General features: G+C 37.3%; 1 protein-coding gene across 1 annotated transcript; it reads left to right on the top strand.

Moving 5' to 3' along the window:
* Window positions 1-2,951: 2,951 nt before the first annotated feature.
* Window positions 2,952-25,302, top strand: ntrk2b (neurotrophic tyrosine kinase, receptor, type 2b; the record flags this gene model as incomplete). The annotated part of the gene is given in 17 exon segments (XM_014006506.1): window positions 2,952-3,026; window positions 3,107-3,178; window positions 3,262-3,330; window positions 3,437-3,588; window positions 5,246-5,382; window positions 6,770-6,902; window positions 7,331-7,633; window positions 11,388-11,399; window positions 11,514-11,516; window positions 11,614-11,648; window positions 11,802-11,901; window positions 12,722-12,910; window positions 13,996-14,126; window positions 14,213-14,385; window positions 15,907-16,147; window positions 19,002-19,160; window positions 22,850-25,302. Coding segments are annotated over 17 exon segments (2,170 nt in total), but the record flags the coding sequence as incomplete, so codon positions are not given.
* Window positions 25,303-25,809: the final 507 nt, after the last annotated feature.

Here is a 25,809-nt window from a genome sequence, read left to right as displayed (position 1 = left end):
CAGTGGGGGTGTTCGTCACATCATTACACACAGGCTCGTATTTATGCGCGCGTGCGTGCGTATAGTGCGAAGGAGATAGTGGTGGCGCGTGCGCGCGGAGATTGCGCGTCACGCTTATTGGGATCTATAGTGTGTCTGCCTCGACATGAAAAGCAATAAATAAAATAATAAATGCTCCAGAGGGTAAGAAGAACCTATGGTGCTGGATTGGATTTTGGGGCCCAGTCCGCGTGCATGCAGCCCCCTCCCTGGTGCTTTTATTCTGGTATTTCTGCTTACATGTGTGTGTGTGTGGGGGGGGGGTCTCTTTTTTACGGAGGTAAAATAGCCCTTTTTTAATTATTTAGTATTTTATTTTTATTATTATTATTATTTTGTAAATGGCCACACTGTTGACAGACTCCACATGAGATCATGTCGGCTGCGCGCAGCTGGCTGCAGGAGTTTGTTACACCTTATCTGCGTCCGTTCAAACTGCACGGCACCCGGTGAGGTGGGGGTTGGAGGGAGGACTGGTTGAGTTCTTCTTTATTTTTTATTATTATTATTATTATTATTATTATTAGTGAGGGAGACAGACAAGCTGGAGCCATGATGACCGTTATTTATCAGGTGACTGAAGTGAGGCCGGATGCTTTCCTCACTCTCAGGAAACTGCAAGCAGGACGTTACTGGTGCATGTTGGCAACCAGACACCAAACTGACAGCTACTATCTTCAAAGCGTGACAGAAAACAACAGAACAAAAAGTAAAGGAACTTCTCACGAGCCTATTCTCAAAAGTTTTTAACACGCAAATTAGAGATTTGTGCTGTGAAACAAGACCAGTGTAACAAAAAACCTACATTTAAACTATTTACATTCATTTATTTATTCCTGATTGTTATTACTTATAACATTTATGCCAAAAATCATACATCTAGCATTGATTTTTAAGCAGTTTGAATTTTGGAGAACATTATAGGACCCCCCACGTTGTTGTTTCTTGGCCCAGAGTGGGGGTCCTGATGTTTGGGAACCATATACCTTGATGACCTAATCCACACTCTAAAAACGAAATGTTGGATTTACTTAACCATGTTATGTGACCTGGTTCCACTTAACTGAGTTGAGTAAATTCAAAGCAACACACTCATGTTCTTTGGTTTAAAAAACTGGTATATTGCTTTGAATTTACTCAAGTCAGTTAAGTGGAACCAGGTCACATAACATGGTTAAGTAAATCCAACATTTCATTTTTTTACAGTGCATGTAAACAAAAGTATTAGGTTACAAAAAGTGCTTGTGCCCTTTTTAAAATAATGTATTTCTAATGTAAAAAAATGTATTATTTCAAAAAGATTTTTTCTACATTTACTGCGACATAAATTAATATAACAAAAATAAATATCTGTAGCTGGGTAAAAGGTAAGTTATTTTTAAAAAATGACCCAAAGCTGGTTGCACAAGTGTCCACAACCTTTACCTTTGCTAAAAGCCCAGTTTCAGCTGAAGACAAGTAACACATGATGCTGCCACCACTGTGTTTCTTTGTGGGGATAATGTTCTTTTGGTGATCAGGCTGGTTTCTGAACCAAATCTTTTTTTAAATTGTGGCCAAAAAGTTTTGCATTGGGTCCATCAAAGTAGAAAATACTTTCCTGCTTTTGGGAATTTTGATGTATATTTTAAATAATTAGCTAAAGGTTTGTCCAAAAAAAAAAAAAAACAACAACAGGAGATTGGTGTCACATACACAACCAGAACTTATCTTCCTGTAACTACTTTAGCGTTGTAGGCTTGCTGATCAGTTTCTGTCATGTCCTTTCATCACTTTTGGAAGGAGGTCCAGTTTTTGGTAATCTTGTTCAATAATTTCTTCATTTCTTGATGACTATCTTCACTGTGATTATCCAATGTTAAAAATGCCTTTTTAATTAGTTTTTTCTTGTTGACTCTTTTTAACAATAATTCACAAACCTTTGCTGTTGCTGTATTCAACCAAGTTAATGTCAGGAAAGTTCTGAACTGCTCAACTGTTGTTCATCTTGACTTGAGTCACTTTAACTGAATATGAGTTCCTAAAACAACAAAATCAAAAGGTGCTTCAAAAAGTATTTAGTTTAGTGTATGCACCCTTGTAGCTCATTTAATTTTTGTACATTTTTATATTTTTCACAACTGATTATTTCTTCTATTTAAAGTTGTACAAGATATACAGTTTGTCACATTAAAGGTTGTGAATATACTAGAACGTGTAAACTTTCCAACCACCGCACTTCATAAAATACAGTTATGTCTGCAGTTTGTAGCTGTCCTTAAATAGATTAGTAGCTGATCTAAATTGATTTCAACCTTGTATTTGCCCATGATTTGAAAAAGTCATTAAAATGCATGTTACTTTTACAAAACTTATCTAAAGTTTTTAATGTGTTTTATAAATAATAAACAAGGTGATTTATTGTTAATATAGAAGACTCATTGGCTATTAATTCGTATAAATGTATATAAAGTGGTGCCATTTATTTATTAAAAAAACTAAATGAGGGCTACTATCAAAAGTTGCTGGGTTTTCTTGTGTCTTTTATAAATTTTAAATCTTTAACATGCTGCAGAAACTCCAAACTTGCAGCTTCACAAGATTTAATTAAAAATACTTTGTATGAAAACAACAATAAGAAGGCTTATGGTAAATGGACTGAACTTATATAGTGCTTTATAAAGCACCATGTGGACCCTGAAATGCTTTACACTACAGACATTCACCCCTTCACACACTGATGGTGGTAAGCTATTATAGCCACAGCTGCCCAAATCAATCAATCAATCAATCATCAATTAGAAATGTATTAGCGTAAAAAGTTCAAATCTCCTACATAAAACACATTTTTTTATATTCTCTGCACACCACAAATTCAATTGTGAAGAAAACAAATCCATCCCGACATGTTTCTTCTTTACATTTCCTCTCAGATACATTGCTAACCAAAACAGACTATTTGACATCAGTGACAGCAGTCTGAGGCACTACATAAACCTCAGAAACCTGTGAGTACCACAATAATAAAAAAACTACTTGTTTTATGTGAAATAAAAGCAAATGAAAGTAATTCTGTTTTGCTTTCTAGAACAATCACAAAGACACGTCTTACGTCCATTTCATCGGATGCTTTTTTTAACAACACGAGACTTCAATATGTGTAAGCACCTTCTTAAAGTCGTACGTTATGTCCCACGTTTTTTTTTTTTTTTTGGTTTTCACAGTTTCTGTTCTCCCTTACAGAGACCTCAGAGACAACAACCTTTCCATGTTGTCATGGAGAACATTTCAGAACTTTAACATTTCATTTCCGTAAGTGACACAGAAAACTGTCAGGGAAGTTGCCCTTATTTTTTTTTAGTTTTATTTCCGTTTTGATTTGCACCTCTCTTATGGAGCTGTGTGTGTTCATTTCAAGGCTTCTTCTATCTGGGAACCCCCTGGACTGTGTTTGTGAGAACTTGTGGATCAAACTGAGACTCCAAGAAGAGATGGACAGTCCAGAGCTGACGTGCACCGAAGAGAGTGGAGGGACGAGGGACTTTGCAACGTTAACTCCACCAGACTGTGGTAATGTGTTCACTTACAACCCCAGCTCCAAACAAGACATTGTGTAAAATGCTAATTTAAAAAATGCAAGGATTTTAAAATCTGATAAATCCATGTTTTTGTCACTTTGGAAGATAATGAACAAATCAAATGTTTAAACTACAAATTTGAAGCTTTTCAGTGAAAAAAAAAACAGGTGACTTTGAATTTTATAGCAGCAACAAATTTGCTTTAGCTATTTAAGTCCAAAATAAAACATACAGTTGATGTTTTAAAGAGGGGCAGGTGGTATTTGTTAAAATCAACCTTTATTGAGCTTTATATCATGATATAATTTCATTCCCTCATCAAAACATACTCAGAGTTTTGCTTTGACTCATTCATGCATGTCTGAGAAATCCTTGAATCTCAGGTGGTAGCCGCCGCCTAAACATTTGCTGTTACAGAGCACCGCCCATTTGTACAAAGCTCCTCCCCATGGAGCTCAGTCTGCTGCCATACTCCTATCACAGAAGCATTTTTGTGAAGACATTTTGAAGTGGGAATGTTTCAAAAACAGTAGGAGGTTCTTAGAGAGACAGAAGCATGTTTCAAGGCGTTTGGATAGAGTATGATGCAAATCAAATATATTTTTGATATCGCTTTTTCAGAACTTAATGTAACATAGTTACTTGATTATGGTATAGAGTTGAACTATGTGCCCTCCCCCTCATCTTAATTTTATACTGGAAGTGATGAAAGTTGCAGAAGAAGAAGAGTTTAAAGTGGCTGAAAATGGAAACCATTTCTAAAGATATTGACAATGCATGAGCCCTATTCTGAATAACTCTGGATATTAAAGCAATTTTATTCACTATAAGATCTTAGATGCGTTGACTTCATTTAAATAAGATAAACATATCCATGTTGAAACTTTGGCTATTTCTAACGTGCTAAATAAAAGTGTAGCACGCCAGGAAGCCAGGCAGGAAGTCATTTGTGTTTCCATCAGAACATTCAATATGGTGCGCTAATAAAATATAAATTGAAAAAAATATGTAGCCTTTTTTATTTTTGCTATTGTCTTTTTTCTAATTAAGTTTTTAAACAAAAACAATTGAATAACCCCCCTTTAAAAACGAAGAAAAAAACAGCAACCAATCATTCTTTTTTCCCATTTGATTTTGAAAAAACAAAGAATGAACCATACACGGATTTATCAGCTCACATTTCGAAAAGCTACCTCTCTCTTGGTATGGGAGTATTAGGGCCTCTAAGAGCAGCTTACACATTAGGAAAGGTACCATCGGGTGGGGATGAAGTTTTAACTTCATTCTAAAAACTTCAGCAGCCGATTTCCTCGTTTCTTACACATTTACAGTGTGTTAGGAAAGTCCTGTGAAGAGGGGATTCTTCACACATGAACATGTCCTCTGTCTCAACTTCTGTAAAGATGTGTTGCTGCCCTCAAATTCAAAATGACATTTTTTAACGAGTGGTACATCTTTTTAGGTTAAACTTTGTGCTCACTGAGTTGCACTGTGGAAAAAATATGGATTTATGAGACCTACAAACTGTTGAATTTAGCAACTTTAATGGAATTGCAATTGTAATCAAAACTGTTTCTCAGGTTGAAAAACAAAAGAGAAACCAGGAAACAAACATATGTTTGGTTTTATTGTGTGAATATTCCTGACAGTGGTTCCCAAGGTAGAGGTCTTCCCGAGGAGTGTGACTGAAATGGAGGGTGGTAATGTGAAAGCTGTGTGCAGCGCCTCGGGCTCCCCTTTTCCTGTGATCCAGTGGAATCCTGAAATGCTGTCAACCAAATTTGTGGTGAGATGGTTTGTTTTTCTGTTTTCTTTAAAGGTTGAAGCAAGTCAAACACTATTGTTGTAGTTAACAAATCTGGATATTTTAATCTCAATATAATTTGTACTTTAAAAGGTGGTATCAAACAAAATCAACTTTTTTGAGCTTTATGTCATGTTATAATGTCATTCCCTCATCAAAAGCACACCCAGTGTTGCTTTGACTCATTCATGCATGTTTGTGAAATCCTTGAACCTCCTCTCGTAGCCATGTGGAGCTGCCTGAACATTTGCTGCTACAAAGCACCGCCTATTTGTACAAAGCTCCTCCCTGGAGCTCAGTCTGCAGCTGAGATCCTGCCCCCACAGATCACCCCTCCCCCAAATATTCTTGTATAGATGTGCTGAAGTGGAAGTGCCAGAAATGGTAGGAGGTTCTTAAAGAGACAGAGGCCAATTTCAAAGCTTTTTGATATGTGCAGCTTTTTCATAACTGCAGAAGGTAACAGTTACTTGATTGTGGTATAGGGTTGAAGTATGTGCCTGGAAAATATATAATTCCCCTCGTTAAATGCTCACTCTAAATCAGAGCAATTAGTAGTGAAGAATCAAGTAGAGAACATTTTCTAAAAGTTGTTGGAAGGGCTCTTGTATACCCACATAGCAGACAGGTGTGGGCCAGATCTGGTGTCAAGCTGGCACTGCTGGTATGACAAGTGGTTTGTCAGCTGGATGTGGGCCAGGTCTGATGTTGTTTTTAAGATGGCATGCCACAACTGGTCCAACAGTGGTTTGGTTTATGTGTCCCAAATCTATCAATGCCACAACTGCCCAGTTGTGTTTTGCTTTTTTTGTGATGCTGGTCCTTGCGTGGACCATCTCTGGCCAACTACGTCTGGGCCACCAAAGGTCCGTCATACTTTGTGGTTTCAATGCTGAGTGTTAGTAAATTGCGCAGGCCAGAACTGGTCCAGACAAAATTAGCTGTGTGGGCACATGCTCTAGATCAGAGGTTCTCAAACTGGGGCCCCTGGACCCCCAGGGGTCTGCGAGAGGTAACTTGGGGGTCCTCAATTTTTTTTACTAAAATGTTAATTTGGTTTTAATTTTTAAAAATGCACGGAGAACAATGAAATGATAAAACAAACATAATAAACTTAATTAAAATTTATATTCCTATGGCATTTAGGGGTTGAAATGACAATAAATTATCTTTTTAAAGAGCACGAGGTTTATGAGGGGGTCCCTGGAATTTTTTCGCCCTTGTAAGGGGTCCCCAGACCCATAAGGTTTGAGAACCCCTGCTCTAGATATTTAGTTGCTGGTTATCATACAAATCAGCTTGACGGTATGTGATTTTAGCGTACTTTTCCACAGAACCCATAACTGCGTGAATGATCTTGTGTTTTCAGATGGATCCCTCGGATACGAAGAGCAGCCTCATATTGTCAGGCCTGTCTCCAGATGATAACGGCAAGGTGGTCGTGTGCAGCGCCGAGAACATGGTTGGTCAGAACGAGGCCACGCTTATGCTCAATATTCTCTGTAAGGATTTCCATCTTGGTCTGCATTTCTAGAAATCATCCATTATTTCAAAGTTTAATCTCGTCTGATTTCTGTTGTGATGAGCTTTAAAACGTCTTCTTCAAGAGCATGTTTTGTTCCCTGTGGAAGCAGAAGGCTCCTCAGTTTGTTATCATTAGTGTCTCTTGGCAAATCTTATTGACTTTCCATGTTTCCTGTTCATAAATCTTCTTCCTGTAAAGCTCGTTTAATTCCATACTTCTTCACGTTCTCCCTTTTCCTGTCGTTAGAGTCTGAATGTTGTTTCCTTCTCCTCCCTGTGTTTATTCACTATCTTCACCCCTTTTCTCTCTAAACCCATAAATGTTGCTTTTACTGGCTTATGCTCCTCGTGTTTACCTCCTATCAGCCCCATGATTACTCTTCCTCTACTGTTGCCTCCGTGTCAGTTCCCCCCACCATCCAGAACCTGATGCCCCCAGAACGGGACCACCACTGGTGCATCCCCTTCACCGTGACAGGAAACCCCAAGCCCTATCTGCACTGGTACCACAACAACATGCTGCTGCAGGAGCAGGACTTCATTCGCACCATGATCCACGAGTCCACAGAGAATGAAGACCACGGCTGCCTGCAGCTAGTCAACCCCACACACATTCACAACGGCGAGTACAAACTGGTGGCAAAGAACAAATTCGGCCAGGATGAGAAGACGGTCAGCGCCCAGTTTATCGATCCGCCTTCCGGGCCAGGTCAGCATGTTGTGTCTTTGTTGGTTCATTTACAGTACAAGGATTTATACTCTTTGAACTTTACCCTATTTTTGTCACGTTACAAACTTCAAAAGATTTTACAGGGATTTTATAGGAAAAATCAATATAAAGAGATATGCAAGGAAAATGATACATGGGTTTCAAAATTTTCTACAAATTCAAATTAGAAAAAGTGTGGCATACATTTGTTTTAAGCTTGTCTTTACTCTGATATCCTGAACTACAACCTAGTGCAACAAATTGCCAGAGATCAGCTAAATAGTAAACAGAGTCTACCTGTAACTGAACACTGGTGACCAAACACCAAGGCAGGACCAAGAAACACACCAGACAGGTCAAGAATAAAATGGCTGAGAAGTTTAAAGCAGAAGCAACGTTCAAACAATCAACCAAATGTGTAAAACATATGGTTCAACTGAAAACGGAAATGTGTAAAAGTTTAATATCGACAGCTTCTTAAAATAATCGTCTAAGTCAGGGGTTCTTCAACATTTTTCAGTCTGGGACCTCCAAACTGATGGAGAGATGGAGCACAAACCCCGTGTATATGTATATATTATAGCTCTCTAGAAGCATAATTAGACAAGTGGTTTCTTCAAGCTGATGTATTTATTACAGCAAGATATATAATATATATATACACAATGAAAACTAAAGAAAAATGCAGACAAAATATCAATTAAGCTTCTGACAAAGTATAAGGAAAAAGTCTCGATATAAAATGCTTATGAACTTATTGATAAACAAAATACAACCATAAAGCCTGGATGACTGTGAGCAACCAAAGAAATTAGGCTTGGTTTCTTTTTTATTTTTATTTTATTTTTATTTTTATTTTTGCATTACCTTGCAATACTTTTTGCGTTCCTGCGTAAATGTTTTCATTCCCTCTAATTTTATTTTTTGCTCCCAAGTAAAAGTTTAATGTTTTGTATGAATTGTATTAAATCTGACTATTATTTTTGAATTATCTGGTTGCCAAATCAGGATGTGTCGATACATATTCAGAAATTGACGGTGATATTGCATGGCTGCATAGAGTTAAAACATCTGCATATTACATGATGTGATGTAGTTATTCCGAAGCTGAATGAAAGTGGTAGGCAAACTCCCGTACAACGGTGAACATGTGAATTTGCTAATGAATCGGCAGGAACAACAAAAATAAACAGCTTTTGCAAGGTAACACAATCGCATTGCATGGGAATGCAAAAGAAAATAAATACCCTTGCGAGCTCAGTATCGTTCTGCTCTTCTGTTTGCCAAAATTTATTCTTTATTGACACTAATCTTGCAGCATGGCTGGGATCTGACTAGCTTCTTCAAGTTGCATTATGAACTCTCAAAGAGTTGAATATCACTAGAGTGAGTCCCTCTTATCTCATCCACTGTTAGCATCTGTGACAAGGGGGAGCAAAAATGGTGACAATACAGCGTATCTGCTCACAGCCCTCATAGCAACTACCTGATTAACAGCAAGCCCAACTGGATCTGTGTCACAAACTATCAGTAATATTTTTACTACAAATTAAGGATTATGCTCATTTCATTCAACAATCATGTACAACAGCAAAATAGAATAGAATAGAATAGAATAGAATAGAATAGAATAGAATAGAATAGAATAGAATAGAAACATCATTTATTGTCCCGCAGAGGGGAAATTCAAATGTAATATCAGCAGCAGATACCAAAAAACTATATAATTTATTAGTAATAATGATCTAAACCAGACCTGAAGTCAGTCTATAACTTAGACTTTTAGCTATTTAAAAAAACTAATAAAGTATATTTATTATTTCTTACGTTCCATCAATAATATTAATAAATATTTACCAGTCAATACTTGTTCACTGCATGGAACTTGTCTCTATTGATATTGGCAAACCATCTTCTCAAAAGGTCAGGTTTGTCTAAGAGAAACTTAAAAATAGCTAAATATATAACAGTATTTTACATTTTGTAAATATAACAAACATTAGAGGCAAAAATGGCTTGTAATATTTAATAATCTGTGGTAAACTGTGGCATGATTCAGCAGAGTGCTACACTCTGTACAACATTATGCTACAGAAGCTAATATCTGCTAACCAGTTCAATAAATACCAGTGATTACATTGACTTTATAAGCTTATTTTAATTATTGGCTTCACTTCTAGTCTCTGCTTTTTAAATACACAAGTGGGACATTCCCTTATGTTTGTTGGGAGACTGTTCCGAAAGTGACCTCCTCTCCCTGACAGAACAGTTTGTCCAAAAGTTGTTTTCCTGTATGGAATCTGACAAACACACTATTTTATGTCTCAAACATGTACAATAGGTTGGTTTCAGGCCCAGGCCTCCCTTAAAAAGGGATCTGTGATCTCACTGGGATTTGCCAAGTTAAACAATGGTAAAATAAATAAATAAAATGGAATCTCTAGGTCTCCTCTTGGAGGAGGCTCTGATGCTAAAACTTCTGTTTGTCCTTGGTTTAATGAAGGCAGAAAGTGGAGGTGGGGCTAATCCATTGAGAACTTTGTAAATTAAATAATTTTTTTAAAATAAATTACATTTTCAAAATTGAGCATATTATATTTTCACAAAATTTTACACTGATGGACTTTGACCCATCACAGTGAGATCCACCTAAGTGCCTGTGGATTGCTCAAAGACACCATGACGTGGACTTTATACCAGAGGGGTGAAGACAGCTGTCCTACCACTGTAACACAGCTGCCACTTTCTGATTGAAACACAGTATTTGATGTCTCCATTTATGTATTTGCTATATGTTGGATTCATGGTAATGTGTGCTAAAAGGGAAAAAAATGTATATAAATTTTCATGACCCTGGCCTCATTGTTGAAGACCTCTGGTCTAAGTAATTTTTTACCATCTGACTTTGAGATTCTTGACAAACTTGGAAAAAAAAAGGCTTATAGGTAATTATTTTCAGAAGGTGTGCATATGCTTACTTACATTACCAACATTATACTGTTTAAGGCTGTGTTTTGTAAAATCAAGTCACGATTTGGATTTTATACAAAGGAAAAACAGCTACAGGGTCACTAGAGGATCATTACAACAGAACTGCATAACTCCCCTATGTAGAACCTCATTTGGTCAGTCTGCCTTTTCACACAAAAGCACAACGTTATGGAATTTATTGCCTCTGCAAATAAAAGCTACATTTGAATTTAAAAAATTCATCCACATGACTAAATCTTGGCTAAAGGAAAACCAAAGATGTGATCATTTTTAGTATTTAGATTGAATGATGAGAACCGTCTGTGTAGGACTGTATGTGTTGGCGAGTTAGTGTTGTAGTGATAATTTTTACCGTGTGTTGGCTAATGTGGGAGGATGGAGAGGTACCTGAGGGTGTGTATGGTTAATTTTAGAGGTTCTAAGGTTATTTGAACTGTTTGTTTTAGAATTCTAACTTTTATGTATTTTAACGTTTTGTATGATTTTATTGCATGCATTTGTAAGCTGTATTGGTTGATTTTATGAATTTCTTGGCAGACATGCTTATGTATTTTTAGTGTATATGGATGCATAAACTATATGTATTTTGTTTGTGTAGAAATGCCCAACCAGGGACTGGAGTTGCAAATTAGCTGTAGCTATATACTCTTTGTGCAACGCATCAGTTACAGACTTGATCTGTTCTATGTGTTTGTATGCATTGTCCCTATTAGAAGTTGACTGCTAATGGATATTTTGCTTTTGCTTTTCTTTTTTCATATAGATGAAGAGTATGGTAAGTAACACAAAATTTCTTTCCTTCTTGTTACCAAAATTTGTGATGCTGGTGCATTCAAATAACAATGATCTCCATCTGTCATTTCTCTACCAATCGGCTTCATCTGCTCAGATGGTAAGACTTTTTCTGTCATTCCAAGTTGTACAAAAACATGCATCTGTCAAAATATACATATTAATGTCCTTTTTTTGTTTGTTTGTTTGTTTTTCAGACACACCACTGCCTCCACTGGACGACAGTGTTGCAGTAAGTGTTTTTAATTATTACTTACAGTGTCTGCTCATCATTCTCAAGCTACATTTTATTCCTTCTTTGGCTACAGGAAATACTAAGCTCAGGTCCAGTTTCGTCTCTTTAGAAGGATCACAGTTTTAATGTGAGTTGTTTTTGTTTTCACAGGTGTATGTAGTTGTGGGAATAGCTGGAGTTGCCTTGACTGGCTGTGTTTTGATGGTCATCATTCTGAAATATGGAAGAAACTCAAAGTTTGGTATCAAAGGTAAAATACATTATTATATTTTCCCTGTTAAACTGTCATTATGTCATTATGTGTGGTTTCTTCTCTTTAGCCTTCCCACTCAGGTTAGATGTTTCAGGTCATTGTGCTTGGCTGAGATGTAAATAGGATTAATTATTTGAAACATAATGAATAAAAAAAACATTTTATTCCACAAACTTTGATTTTTCCATTATTACCCTCTCATTCAGCCTTGTGTGAATTTGTAACTCTGTTTATGTAAGAAATAGTGAAAAAAAGGAGAAAAGGAAACTCAAATTTGACTAACTTCATTAAAAAATCACAGGTACGAGGCAAATTATGGTGACATTTGTTCATAATTAAAAAACTTTAACATCACGCACAGGATGTAGGAAGTTGTTTCTGTGTAGACACAAACATTTCTTGGTGGAACATGTTTTCAGTTTCACAAATATTAAATTCAAGTGTCCCAAATGTGTTATGGGGTAGAAATTTTTTATTTGTTTATGAATACATGTTATAAAACATAAAGTGTTCTTAGATGTGTTGTTGTGGGGACACTTTATTTGCCTTTAAGTGCATTCTCCAATTCATAGTTACTTGCCGTCTATAAACAGGATTTAATACCTTTAAATATAAAGTGTGCTAAATTTATATTTCAAGTGGGAATTATCACTTTTATTGGCAGTTTAAAGTCCTTATTCATTTAAAAAAATCTCAGAATCAAATGTTGTGCAGGACACTGTGTGCATCCAATGTGCTACACTACACCTTCTGTGTTCATCTCTTCTCCTGTTTCCTGGCTGCCTTCTCCTCCTCCTCTTCCTCTGTGGCTCCCTAGGCTCCTCCTCTGTAATCAGCAATGACGATGACTCCGCTAGCCCTCTTCATCACGTCTCCAATGGCAACAACACCCCGTCGTCCTCAGAAATGGGTCCAGATGCGGTGATCATTGGCATGACAAAGATTCCTGTAATTGAGAACCCGCAGTACTTCCGTAACTCCGGCAGCATTCTGAAATCCGACACGTGTGAGTTACCAAATCATTTTTAAAAAAAATGCTGGGTAACCTGGACCTTTTCTGATAAATCCATGCGGGGATCACTCCTACGTACCATATTTATAGTCAGCATCCAGCTGTATTGTCACAGTGACTCCTATTCTGGACAGTTAACCTATAGATGATATTTGTCCTGTTGTTTTTTTTATATTATTTTAATAATATTTACTTAATCTGGCAAATCCCATTGAAACCTCCGATTCCTTTTGCATGGGAGGCCTGGGCCAGAAAACAACCTACTGTGCATGTTTTTGGTCTGTGGGAGGAAACCGTACCTGGAGAAAACTCACATAAACACGAGGAAAACATGCAAACTTCACACAGAAAGAAACTTCCTGCTGTGTGCTGTTCTCTTTACAAAACTTTATAAAACCTTTAAGCAGAGGTCTATAAAGTACTTGAAAAAAATAACTAAGTAAAAGTAAAACTACATGAACAGAAAAGGACTTTGGTAAAAACAAATTTCATTGATGAGAAAAACTACTCAAGTAAAAGTCGTAAAACTGTTCACAAAAATTGGGAAAGTAAAAGTACTTTTACATACTCTGTAAGAAATAAGCTGTGGGATTTATTTACTGAACCAAACTGATTCCACTAAGCTAAGTTGAGTACATTTAGCAAAGAATATACTGTACATATATTATATATGTATTTTATTTGCTCAATTTACTCAAATAGGCTTAGTGGAGCCAGTTGACATGACTTTGTTGAGTAAATTCAACACTTCATTTTTTTAGAGTGCAGAAACCTCTTCTTTCCTGATGAGTTCAAACATATTTAATTTTGTAACAAGTAACTAGGTGTTACATTTCAAAGTAAAGAAGTAATTTAGTTCTAATGAAATGATTGGGTACCAAACTTTTACAAGCAGATGAATGATGCAATATAAACAGAGAGCTTCACTGAGTCAAGTACTAAAAATGATTGGGTTATTATTATTATTTTTTTTTTGGTCATTGAAAATTTACTCTAACTTTTACCCTAAAACATTAACTGAAAATTTCCAAAATGCACCCACGATCTTACAATTGTTGTGACTTTGTTCTGCATTCAAGTTGTCCATCACATCAAAAGACACAACATAGTGCTGAAGCGGGAGCTGGGAGAAGGAGCCTTCGGGAAAGTGTTTCTTGCAGAATGCTACAACCTGGTGCCAGACCAGGAGAAGATCCACGTGGCGGTCAAGGTACAGATCCGTAAACGTTTCCATCAGGTGTTCCTTCTTGTAGGAGGCGCTTCTCACGATTCTGCCTGTGCCTGCCCCCCCATCAGACCCTGAAGGAGGCCACCGAGAGCGGCCGAGCAGACTTCTACAGAGAGGCTGAGCTTCTCACCAACCTGCAGCACGAACACATCGTCACCTTCTACGGGGTGTGCGTGGAGAGCGACCCGCTCATCATGGTGTTTGAATACATGAAGCACGGCGACCTGAACAAGTTTCTCAGGTGGGATCATTGGGCCTTGATAAACACAGACAAAAAGTTAAAAGGAACCGTTCAGAAGCGGAATCTCAAGGCGCTGCTACTGTTGGCGACACATTGTCAACATTTTTGCGGGGATTTGGTAAAATGTTGACCGTGTATAAAAAATTTGTGAGTTGTAGCAGCCGTCTGGAACCCTTTTCAATTTAATTTCCTGTATAAAGTGCAGGAAACGTGAGGCAACTTTGGCAGGGGTTGATGACGTATGAAACCAAACTGAGACTTTTTGTGACTATTTCTTGTTTTAATAAAACAAAACATTGACGAGGCATCACAAAACTTACAAAACACTCAAAGAGAATTTCTTGTGAGAGCACAAAGGTGCACGAGAAAGACCAAATGTGGCGTGAAAGCCAATAAAACTTGACTGAGGAATGAATGGAAACAGACAGATTTAATAAACCAAAGCTAATGAGGAAGAGTGGCTGCAGCTGTGACTAAATGAAACCAGGAACAGGTGTAACTGGACAGACTGAGAGCATACATGTCATGATTGTCTGTAAATTACATGGATTTTCCACCATTTTTGCAGATATACAGTACTGATGTACAGGAAAAATCTCCCAATTTCTTTTTAAAAACTCAGCTTCAAGTTGATTTGGTCTCAGAGTCTGTAAGGAAATACTAAGTTTGCTCCCTCCTCACATTTCCTTCAAGTTTGTCTCCAACTAGTTGCCAACAGTTGCATCCCTGTAATAATGATGAAAGGATCAGAATCTCACGCATGCATGTTAACAAACCTTTTAGTTAAGAGTAAAGCAAATGGAAGACAATCTAAACCTTAAAAAGCACTCAGTATCTTGTTTGTTTAATCTGTTGCTTTAAGTGTAAAAGCTATAGTTTACAGACTTCCTTTCAGCTGCTCGACTCATGAATACAAAGCTGCTGAGCAATCGGCAGAAACTCAGCAAAAATCAGCTCAGATGTCGTAAAGCACCAAGTGTTATCTGTCCACAGGTTTAACATTTTCAACTATAGCAGCGACTGTAATGGCTCTGCTGATGTCACAGGTTCATATCATTGAAGACACCTGATTCTGTCAACAATAAATGGATTTTTAGATTATTTAAATTCATGCAAATCATCTACATGTAAGCAAAAAATTGCATGGAGCTAAAATGTGTTAAATGCGATTTGATCAACAGAAAATCCATCTGCAATAGTTTATAAAGTGGCTAAAAGGTCTCAAATCTAACCTTTTAAATGTGAATTTTAGCTGCCTTACTGAGCATATGTTCTAAGTTTGTGATGAAAATATTCATTTTGAAGTTGTCACTTCAGCTACGTACTTATTCGTATTTTGAACAGTTCTGCAAGACATATTACAAAACTGAGAATGATATTTATTAATGGTTACTTTCTACAAGTTTCATTAAAATCCATCAGGTGGTTAATGAGATATGTATTTAGTAAAAAGAAAAAATGTTTTAGGAACATTATCTGTGCTGCAAATTCTTCCTGTGTGACAGAGTTTTTGTGGTGCAGGTCTCACGGTCCTGATGCGGTTCTCATGGCAGACGGTCAGCACAGTATCCTAGTGGAGCTAACGCAGTCCCAGATGCTGCACATTGCTCAACAGATTGCTGCTGGGATGGTCTACCTGGCTTCGCAGCATTTTGTCCACAGAGACTTGGCAACAAGGAACTGCCTGGTAGGAGAAAACCTACTTGTCAAGATTGGAGACTTTGGCATGTCCAGAGACATTTACAGCACAGATTATTACAGAGTGAGTATTTTACATCCCTTCTTCCTCGCTTTGTTACTTTCATACACAAACACGCCTACGTCCATACTCCATACCGTATAGAAATATACCTTTACACAGTGGAACATGATGAGTCAGCTTTCACACTGTTTTTGTCTTGTTTATACCTTTTTCTGTACATTTTTGACTTCTTTTTCAGCAAACTTTCATAAACTTGAACTGTTCAGTTATTGAATTGTTCAGCTTTTTCATGATTTTTGATTTTGTTATTTGTAACTTTTATACTGAGTATTTGCTAATTTTATCTTTAACATTTTTGTTTTGCTGATTTTCACTCATAGCTGCTGTTGAGCTAACTGTATCTTTGAGCTATGGTTTTGTTTATTTACAGTTTTAGCAGTGGTTTTGCTAACATAATCTTTTAGCTGTTTTTTTGCCAATTAACCTTCAGGTCTTGTTTTCCTAATCTTGGCTTTCAGCTGCATTACGCTAATCTTTGCTGGCTTTAGGGTTGCTGTGGCACAATGATTAGGGGAGTCGTGTAACCAGTGGGTTGCAGGTTTGATTCCCCATTCATCTCAGTCGTGTCCTCGGGCAAGACATGTCACCTGCCTTGCCTGCTGGTGGTGTTTAAACGGTCTGGTGGTGCCGGTGCATCAGTGTGCTCCAGGGCAGCTGTGGCTACAATGTAGCTTACCATCATCAGTGTGTGAATAAATGGGTGAATGACTTTAGGGTGAAGTGCTTTGGAGTTCATTGGGACTTGATAAAGTGCTATACAAGTTCAAACCTCTTAGCTATGTTTTTGCTTATTTTAGCATTTAGCTACAGCAATGCTCATATTAGCATTCACCTAGAGTTTTGCTAATTGTAGCTGTTGGCTATATGGTTTTTGGTCATTTAGACCAGTATTTCCCAAAGTTGGGGTCGGGTCCTGAAACATCAAGGTGGGGGTCATGAAAAGATTTTCTGAATTAATTATATTTTTGCCTTAGTTGTTACAAAGGAGTGAGGTTAGTGTATTTAAAATGGATAAATGTAGTATAAAATATTGTTACTATGCCCATGTTTAGTTGACCTGATACAAATGTTTGTCATCCAAAAATATTTGGGGGCACAGGTCTCTACTACTGCTATTTTCTGGGTCAAAAGCTGAAGGGTTTGGGAACCACTGCACTTTGGTTCCCAAAGTTGGGCTTGGGACCCAATTATGGGTCATGAAGCACCTTGGATAATCTCCAGAAATCAATTTAAAGGGTAATAAAATAATTGCTGATGTAATATTTTCCCTATAATTATTACAAAAACACAAAATAAGTATTTATATTTGTGTACAAGCTGTTTAGATTGTCAAAAAGCCTGTGTTTTTAGGGTTATTAACAAAGCTCATGTACTCAGACCAGTAATATTTGGGGTCACAAGTTTTTGCCATGGATATTTTTGGGGTCAGAAGATGAAAAGTCTGGGAACCACTGGTTTAGACCTTTAGTTGCTGTTTTGCCAAGTTCAGCTCTTTGCTTTTATTAACATCAACAACTCAGCTTTAGCTCCTTCGACAAATCTCAGCGGTCACGATTCAGCAATCAGCACACTGTGTTTTTGCAGAAAATAATATTTTTTGCTAAAATTTTGAATTTGGTTAATTTCTTAACTTAACCAAAAATATCTTTAATTTTTACAAGCAATAAATGCAAATTGTACAATTCACTTTATTAAAAGAAAAAAAAGAGCATTGTCTGTTTTTTTTTTCTTTCTGTGCAACAAGTGAATTTCTGCCATCATTCAACAGAAAACCACAAGGAAAAGAAGCTAGTACCCACCTAATGACGTTATGTTTCAACAGTGTTTTTATATTTCCACATTTTCCCATCATCCTTTGGGGTCTCAGCTCCTAGCTTGAGTCCCACAGCGCCCTCTGCTGGGGTTTAAAATTTAAACGCACAAAGAGGAAACTTTCCTGTAACACATTTAAGATCAAAGATCTCCATGAACAGCCTATGTTTCCAACACCTGACACATGTCAACCCAATTCAAGATGGCCACTACATCTAATCAAAAATATCCAGAATTCAGTCAATTTTACAAATATGAAGCTAAAATTTTCTGTGGTGGACATTCACAACATATAATCTGAGTGCTAGGCTGCAGGATGCTTTGGTTTAAATGTAAGACAGCAGGCAGTATGCTTTGTTTAAAGGAATGCTGCCTTCATTTTAACAAGCCAAACCAGTAAATTCCATCAAACAGGAAAATGGACAGCCTTACTCACATTTAGATTATTGATCGGCAGGCAATTAGTCCATTACTGGCTAACACCACATTGTGAATACTGTGGTGCAAAGATATAACGTCTCTTGTGGTTACATTAGTTACGTTTTTCCAGAGGCCAGACTTAATGAAGAGAAAAACATCTCAATCGATCACGGGTTTGACAAAAACTGAAACCTTTGTTTAAAAATTTACACAGATCACTGGAGTTAATCCACTCAGGTATTATTTTCAATTGTAGTCCAAACAAAATCATAATACAATTGATTACACATTAAGATAAAAAACAAGTGTTCAAGCTCTAAGAAGGCTATATATTATGAATTTGAATTAAAATTGGACAGACATTCAAAATGTTTATAAGATAGAATAAGCAGATGTAAAGCATCTTCCAGTCTTTATCACATTAAAGATTATTATAGCTTCTAGATAAGCTGCAGTACCCTTCATGAATGTGAGAATCATTGCAAGATTATTGTTGTGGAGAACATTTGCACAGTGACATCTCATAAACTAAAAATATTCAGCCGTGGCAGCAACCCTGCAACTCTGAATCCTTCAGATGACCTTGTGACTGCTGCTGATGGAGGTTGTTCTGTGTCTGCAGGTGGGCGGTCACACGATGCTGCCCATTCGCTGGATGCCCCCGGAGAGCATCATGTATCGGAGGTTCACCACAGAGAGCGACGTGTGGAGCCTCGGCGTGGTGCTGTGGGAGATCTTCACCTATGGCAAGCAGCCCTGGTACCAGCTCTCCAACAATGAGGTCAGTCACCTGAGAGCGAAACCGCAGTCCAGTTAGATTTTAGAGTTTCTCTTTTTAAAGTTTCCAGCTGTAACATAAACACTTTCTACATATTGGAAAAGAACAACAAAAGCTGTAGTTATTGCACAATGGAAAATGTAGTTTCAGTGATTTTGGTGACTGAAGTTGTAAAATCTTTATTACTGGTACTTTAAAATGTGTTAAAATTCTATGTCTTGGTGCAAACACAAAACTAAAACGCATAAAAAGACAAGTCAGGTTTTTTGAAGTGGAGTTCAGTGGACAATTTTTAATTAACCAATATCTTACCTGTTGTAGATAAAGCTTTGAATGTCTTAGTTTGGAGAAAATGTTTAATTTGGACTGATGAGCTACAGGCTAGTGCATCATAGCAAACAGTTATTTTTGTGTGGTGTCAACTCTGTTAGCTAAATATTTAATGAAATACTAAACTGACTTTACAACTTTGAGGAAGTAATCATTGGTTGTACATCAACGACTGTGTCCAAATTCAGAGACTGGGTCCTCTCAGCGCCGCGCCGGAGGCTGTCCAAATTCGAAGACTCCTCCAATGCGACTGACAAACGCATCCTTCTTTTGCACCGATTTGAAGGATGGGTCCATTGGATCCTTCTCTGCCCATGCTATCCCTTAATGCATTGCGGGCTGACCGGAGAATTTTTTTCTGGTAGTAATGGTGGACAAAGCAAGATAAAGGAGTACAGGTTAAAATAAAAATTTAGCAGTGCAAAAATTAAGTTTCAAGCAGTTGTGTTGTAAATGCTTTTGTCATTTGTTTGGACATGTTTTTTAAATATATTCTTGTCAGAAATCAAACAAGCGAAATAACCATGCACCTATGGCAGGTCCCTTGGTTCTTCAAATGTTGCCTTCAAGCTAATTTTATTGTTTTCTGATATTAATAATACTAATATATTGATATTTTTCTAATTTCAACTACCTTTGATTTGATTTGATGATGCCTTTATTGTCATTGTACGAGCACAATGAAATTACATTTAAGAACACCCGTTCAAGAAAACACACATGACAAACATGGGGGAACAGGTGATCAGGTCATGCGGCAACCAGCAGGGGTCGCACTACCTTTAAAAAGAAAAACGAAAATACCACATGAGGATAGGTGAGGAAATAAAACAAGACATCACATTATATCAATTAAATATGATACACTATGGTGTTTATTTATTTTAAAAAAAACTCTTCAGAGCAAGAGCACATTTATTAGCCAGAGGAGTAAGTGAGTTTAGAGGGAAATAGTCTGAAGAATCCAGCCTCCCAAAAGAAAAACCCGTAGTTCAGCCATAGTTCAGAATATTGGTGTTGAATTGTTCATTCTGTGCAGCTTCAGGTTGACCTTCAGGAGATCAGATTAGATGGAGTGAGAGTGGGGAGAGGAGCCACAGTCGAAGAAAACTCCAGGAGAAATTAGATCCACTGCCTTCAAGGTCACATGGGTGTGTGTGGTGTTGGGGGACGAATCTGTAATCAGTTGTTTGGGAACAGAGAAAATGTTTTTGGTCAGGCAGACAATAACAATTTTCCATCTGCCTTAATGTCCGCTGGTACATCCAATGTGGCAAATCCGATCAGACAAATGGTGTGGGCAATCCCGCCGAACTATCAGTTTCTCCAAGATCAATTCCGTCTGGCCAGCAAAGTCCAGGAACCACAGCCGGCCCGCGACCCTCAGCAGAACCGCTTGCAGACCAAGTTCAGCTCGCACAAGGCTGGAGACAACCAAGCCAATCTGTAGAATCCAGTGATCAGAATCCAAATATATATCCAGAACAGAGCAGAACAGAGGTCTCACCTTTGACATGTCCTCCCATGGAAAAAAAACTTTGTTCCAAAAATTTATTAAGAGACCAGCTAACCAAATCCATAAAAATAAATCCATAATTTTTGGTTTTGGATGATAAACGTAGAGGAGGCTCCGAGCAGCAAAGCAGGGAAAGATAAGGCAGGACAGGGGAGAGGGGAAAAGCGTCTTACTCCCCCGAGAGCAGAACTAAATAAATAAATGAATAAATGTCCTGTCGCCACATTTGTTAGATGACAGGACACATGCCAGAGTAAGGAAGGGAAGCTAGACCATCCACTTTTCTACCAAGGACCTGACCCACCTAGACCGGGTAGATCAGATCCTTCGGAGGACCCAGCCTCTGAATTTGGACCCAGCCAACAACTGATTAGTATTTAAGGATAACCCAATTTAAGATGGCTGCCACAGCCAACCGAGCACAGAAAACTCAAAAATTGACTCTGTCAGTTTCACAGATATTGAGATAAAATTTAGTATTTGAGTCATCAACTGAAAGTATTTCTCATTGTGTGAAATCTTTGCCTAAATCCAGTGGTGGACAGTAACAAAGTACTTTTACTTTATTACTGTAATTAAGTACATTTTTTGAGTATCTTTACTTTACTTGAGTAGTTATTTATTTGGGAACTTTTTACTTTTACTCCACTACATTTCAAAGACAAATATTGTACTTTTTACTCCACTACATTTCTAGGAAGCTTGTCGTTACTCGTTCCTTTTAAATCAGCATAGCTTTATAATCCGCTGTAAAAAAAAAAAGAAAAAATCAGTTGTTCCGGTTTTTCTTTTCATGAAATGCAATTGGCCACAAGCTATGTTCGTCACAAAGGTAACCAATCACATGCGTAGCTTATAGTTCTGACTGTCACTGAGTGTGTATACGTGTCTGTGTGTATACACTGACAATATTTATGAATATAGGCATGTATGTATGTATATCTTTATATATGAATGGGTATGTGTATATATTTATATATGCCCTCCATGTATTTATCCATTTATTTTTCAGGTGAGCGGACAGATGTTGGGTGTGTGGTCCTGTGTTTTCTTGGTGTATATTTAATATACTTCTAATCGCTATTTCAATCTTTATATCTTTCTAATTACTTCTCTCTCTGTTTTTCTCTCTGTCTCCATTTTCTCTTCACTTAAAAAAGTCACTGATGATGAAGAAATAAACTAAATAAACTAATATTTAGTTTAGTTTTCTACTGAAGTGACAAGAAAAAGAAAATAAAAAAATGTAATTTGTACTTTTACTTTGTACTTAAGTACTTTAAAATGCATGTACTTATGAATACTTAAGTATTTTCAAAAGTAAGTACTTCAGTACTTTTACTTGAGTAGATTTTTGACTGAGTAACTTTTACTTGTAGTGGAGTAGATTTGACCATGAGTATCAATACTTTTACTCAAGTACTAGAGTTGAGTACTTTGTCCACCACTGCCTAAATCTTTAGCGTTACCTGTTGGAGTCAGCTGTGTTTGTTTGGAAAATACCCTAAGAACCACTGAACAGATTTTAATTGAACTTTTAGTAAAATTGGATTTACATCTACAAGTGATTTATGTTTGAACTCAATAGAAATTCAACATAAGTCAACATAAAAGTGCCTACAACTCAGTCAATTTTACAAACGAGCTAAAATTTGACATCGAAGTTGAGTCTTTGACAGCGCATACTTTAAATGTTAACAGTCCTTAAGGTGTATATGGAATGTGTGCAAATATAAACCATGTAAATATCTAAAATAATTTTGTTGATGAATGTGTAAAAGTAGTGATTTAAATCGTGTTTTGGAGACATGAAGTAAATCAAACTTGGTGCCACTGTCTGCTGCAGGTGATTGAATGCATCACGCAGGGCCGAGTGCTGCAGCGGCCCCGCACCTGTCCCAAGGAGGTGTATGACCTGATGCTGGGCTGCTGGCAGAGGGAGCCCTACATGAGGCTCAACATCAAGGAGATCCACAGCATGCTCCAGAGCCTGGCCAAGGCCTCACCCGTCTATCTGGACATACTGGGCTGATGCGCCAACATCCATGTATGTTTGTTTTACGTGTGCTTTGTGTGTGGACGAGTATTCCAGTGTTTTTACGGCACATGGTTAAGGCGGGGGTGGGGGGGAAGTGACGGCCTCGTCTGTGTACAGAATCTGGCTGTAAATGCCGACCGTCCATGTCTTACGTTACATGGAGAGAAGCCTTAAATTTTAGGTTTGCTTTTTTTTTAAGTTAATTTGCAAACTCTTTGAGGCATGTTTCAAAAAAGAAAGGAAAAAAAATGTGGAATTTTTTCCCCAATCCTGCACTGCAGACACACACAGGTGTAAAATAAATAAATGAACAGACTCTGCGATTCATTCATCTCTGCTCTGCATTTTATGTCTGGTGGAAATAAAACAATACAAAAGGAAGAAATTCTCCTCGAAAGAAGATGTATGTAGATAAAATGTTTTGATTTCAAAAATAGCTCAAGTTAAAAGTTGGAAAAGGCCATACGACATTTTGCTTCTGTTCTTTAAATACCTCCATCGTTTATGTTTTTATTCTCTAATATAAAAAAGTTAGTTTGTGAAAATGTTTTAAATGTAGCTATAAAACCTTTTTCATACATGTCTAAAGCACAGAGATGTGGGATTCGGCTACACAGGTTGTTTCACTTTTTTTCTTTTTTTGTTTGTTTGTTGTTCGATGGCTCAGATGTCTCAGTTTTGAGGTTTTGCACAGTTCGGGATTTCAGCAGACAGGAGGGAGTTCATGGTAAGGGCCACCAGGGCATTTTAATGCAATTCATCAATGTGAATCAATGATTTATGTGCTTTTTTAACAAAATTTTTTTAGTTATACAAATGAGACTGCAGTGAGCGCTTTAACAAGCATTTAACCGTCTAAGTTGAAACACGGGTGTGTTCAATCTGACACGAAGCACGTTTCATTCCAAGTTAGCCATCTTTAAATGCACTCATGTTGTCATCTGTAGTTTTACATTTATAAAATAAAAACAACCAAGGTGCAGACATTCACAAATCAACTTCTGTTAATCTTAGCAAAAAAGAAAAAAAGAAAAGAAAAAAAGACAATCCGTCCATAAAACTAGCCTCTGTTTTTGCTAAATGAATGTGTACAGAAATAAGACAGAGTTCAGTTTATTGAGTGCACTTTGTAGCATTTTGAAACCCTCAAATCAAATCAAAACGTAACACATTTTCCTGATTAAAAACAAAGGTTTTTGTGTGTGTTGCTTTATTTATTTTATTTTATTATACAGTGTTCTGTATTACATCATGTGTCTGCTGTACATAACCTGTTGTTCATTCTGTACAGTTCTGATATCTGTCTATATCAATAGTAGGCTATGTTTAATAGTATAATCTGTTTTAAGCAGGTATGTCCAAAACTGTGTGACATCTATCGAAGACAATGTGTTATGGGCCACTGGCAATACGTACTAACTGTAAATAGGATTTGATTTGTGCTGCGTTGTATGATTTCTTTGTGCTCGTTCATATAACCAGTGAAAAAACAATCCTCTTTTTTTTTGGTTTTTATTTTGGGCAACCTTTGATCTGTAAAGGACTTTAAGACAATGTGATTTTCTCTGAAGAAAAACGTGAATTTTTTTTCTCCACTGTGATGTGGAGCCGAGGCGGTCTGAGAGGCTGCCTGTCTGTAGGAGGACCACAGACTCTAAACATCAGGATTTCTCCTCACCCAGCACGGCGTCCCAGCAGATGTGTGGTGGACGGAGGCGAGGTCAAAAGGTCTCCACCTGTCCCACCCTCCACAGCTCTGACCACCTCAGACTGACTGTAGCCTATTTTGATCCTCTTTCAGATGAATAACTGTGACTTTGCATCATGAATAGTATATTATTTTGAATGTAATCTAGATGGGCGGGGACCTTTTTTGAATGTAATGTATATCTGGGTGGGGAAGGGGTTAAAGGATTTTTTTGTAAATATATGTTAAAAGAAGAAAAAAAAGTGGGGGGTTACAGTTTTCAATCCTGTGAAAATAACTAATTTTACTTATGAGAATACAAAGAGTGTGTTTGCGTGCATTTGCACATACATCTGTGTGCAGGAGTGTGTGCGCATCTGTATTTGTGTCTGTCTGGATGTGTGTGTGTGTGTGGTGGGGGGGTGGTGCTCCCAGCAGATTTGATCCTGCTATAATCAGCCAGTTCTATCAATCAATTCAGAGCTTTGTGCATCATGTGAGTAGCTTATCCACAATTAATGGAAATGTTTCTTGTGATACTGTGCATTTATTAAAGGTGGTATGTCTTACAACACACTTTGTGCTTTTCTTCGTAAAGTTTAATAAATCAAATCTAAAGGCAAAAGATGACACAGGTGCTAGTACAAATGTAGAAAAGAGACAATATAAATAAAAAAAAAGAAAAATTTAGACTTTTTAGTTCCAGCTGCTGCATTTTCAACTACAAAATAAAAATGTTACTGTTTTCTGTTTAGGAATTACACATAATCATCCTATAGCAAAACAATGAATTTCTGAATGTCTGCTTAAGCCTTTATTTTAATTTTATTTTTAATGGCAACATCATTAACAATAAGAGGTAATAATGTAAAGAGACCTGCCGATGTCACCGTCAGGGTCTTAGGCTACAAAGCATGTCTCCACCTCAAAGCCCACAGGCCCCCCACCAAAGAAAAAAGGGCAAAAGACAAATGTACAGTATATATTTCTTATGAAATAGTTTTTAGTTTTGACCATAAACTACATCTCATATAATGCATGTTGCTTATGCATGGGAATTCAAGACTGCAGCTACTCACCA

This window comes from Austrofundulus limnaeus, unplaced genomic scaffold, assembly GCF_001266775.1.
Source record: "Austrofundulus limnaeus strain Quisiro unplaced genomic scaffold, Austrofundulus_limnaeus-1.0 Scaffold36, whole genome shotgun sequence".
NCBI classification, from domain to species: Eukaryota; Metazoa; Chordata; class Actinopteri; order Cyprinodontiformes; family Rivulidae; genus Austrofundulus; species Austrofundulus limnaeus.
This window is presented reverse-complemented; position numbering and strand designations above follow the sequence as displayed.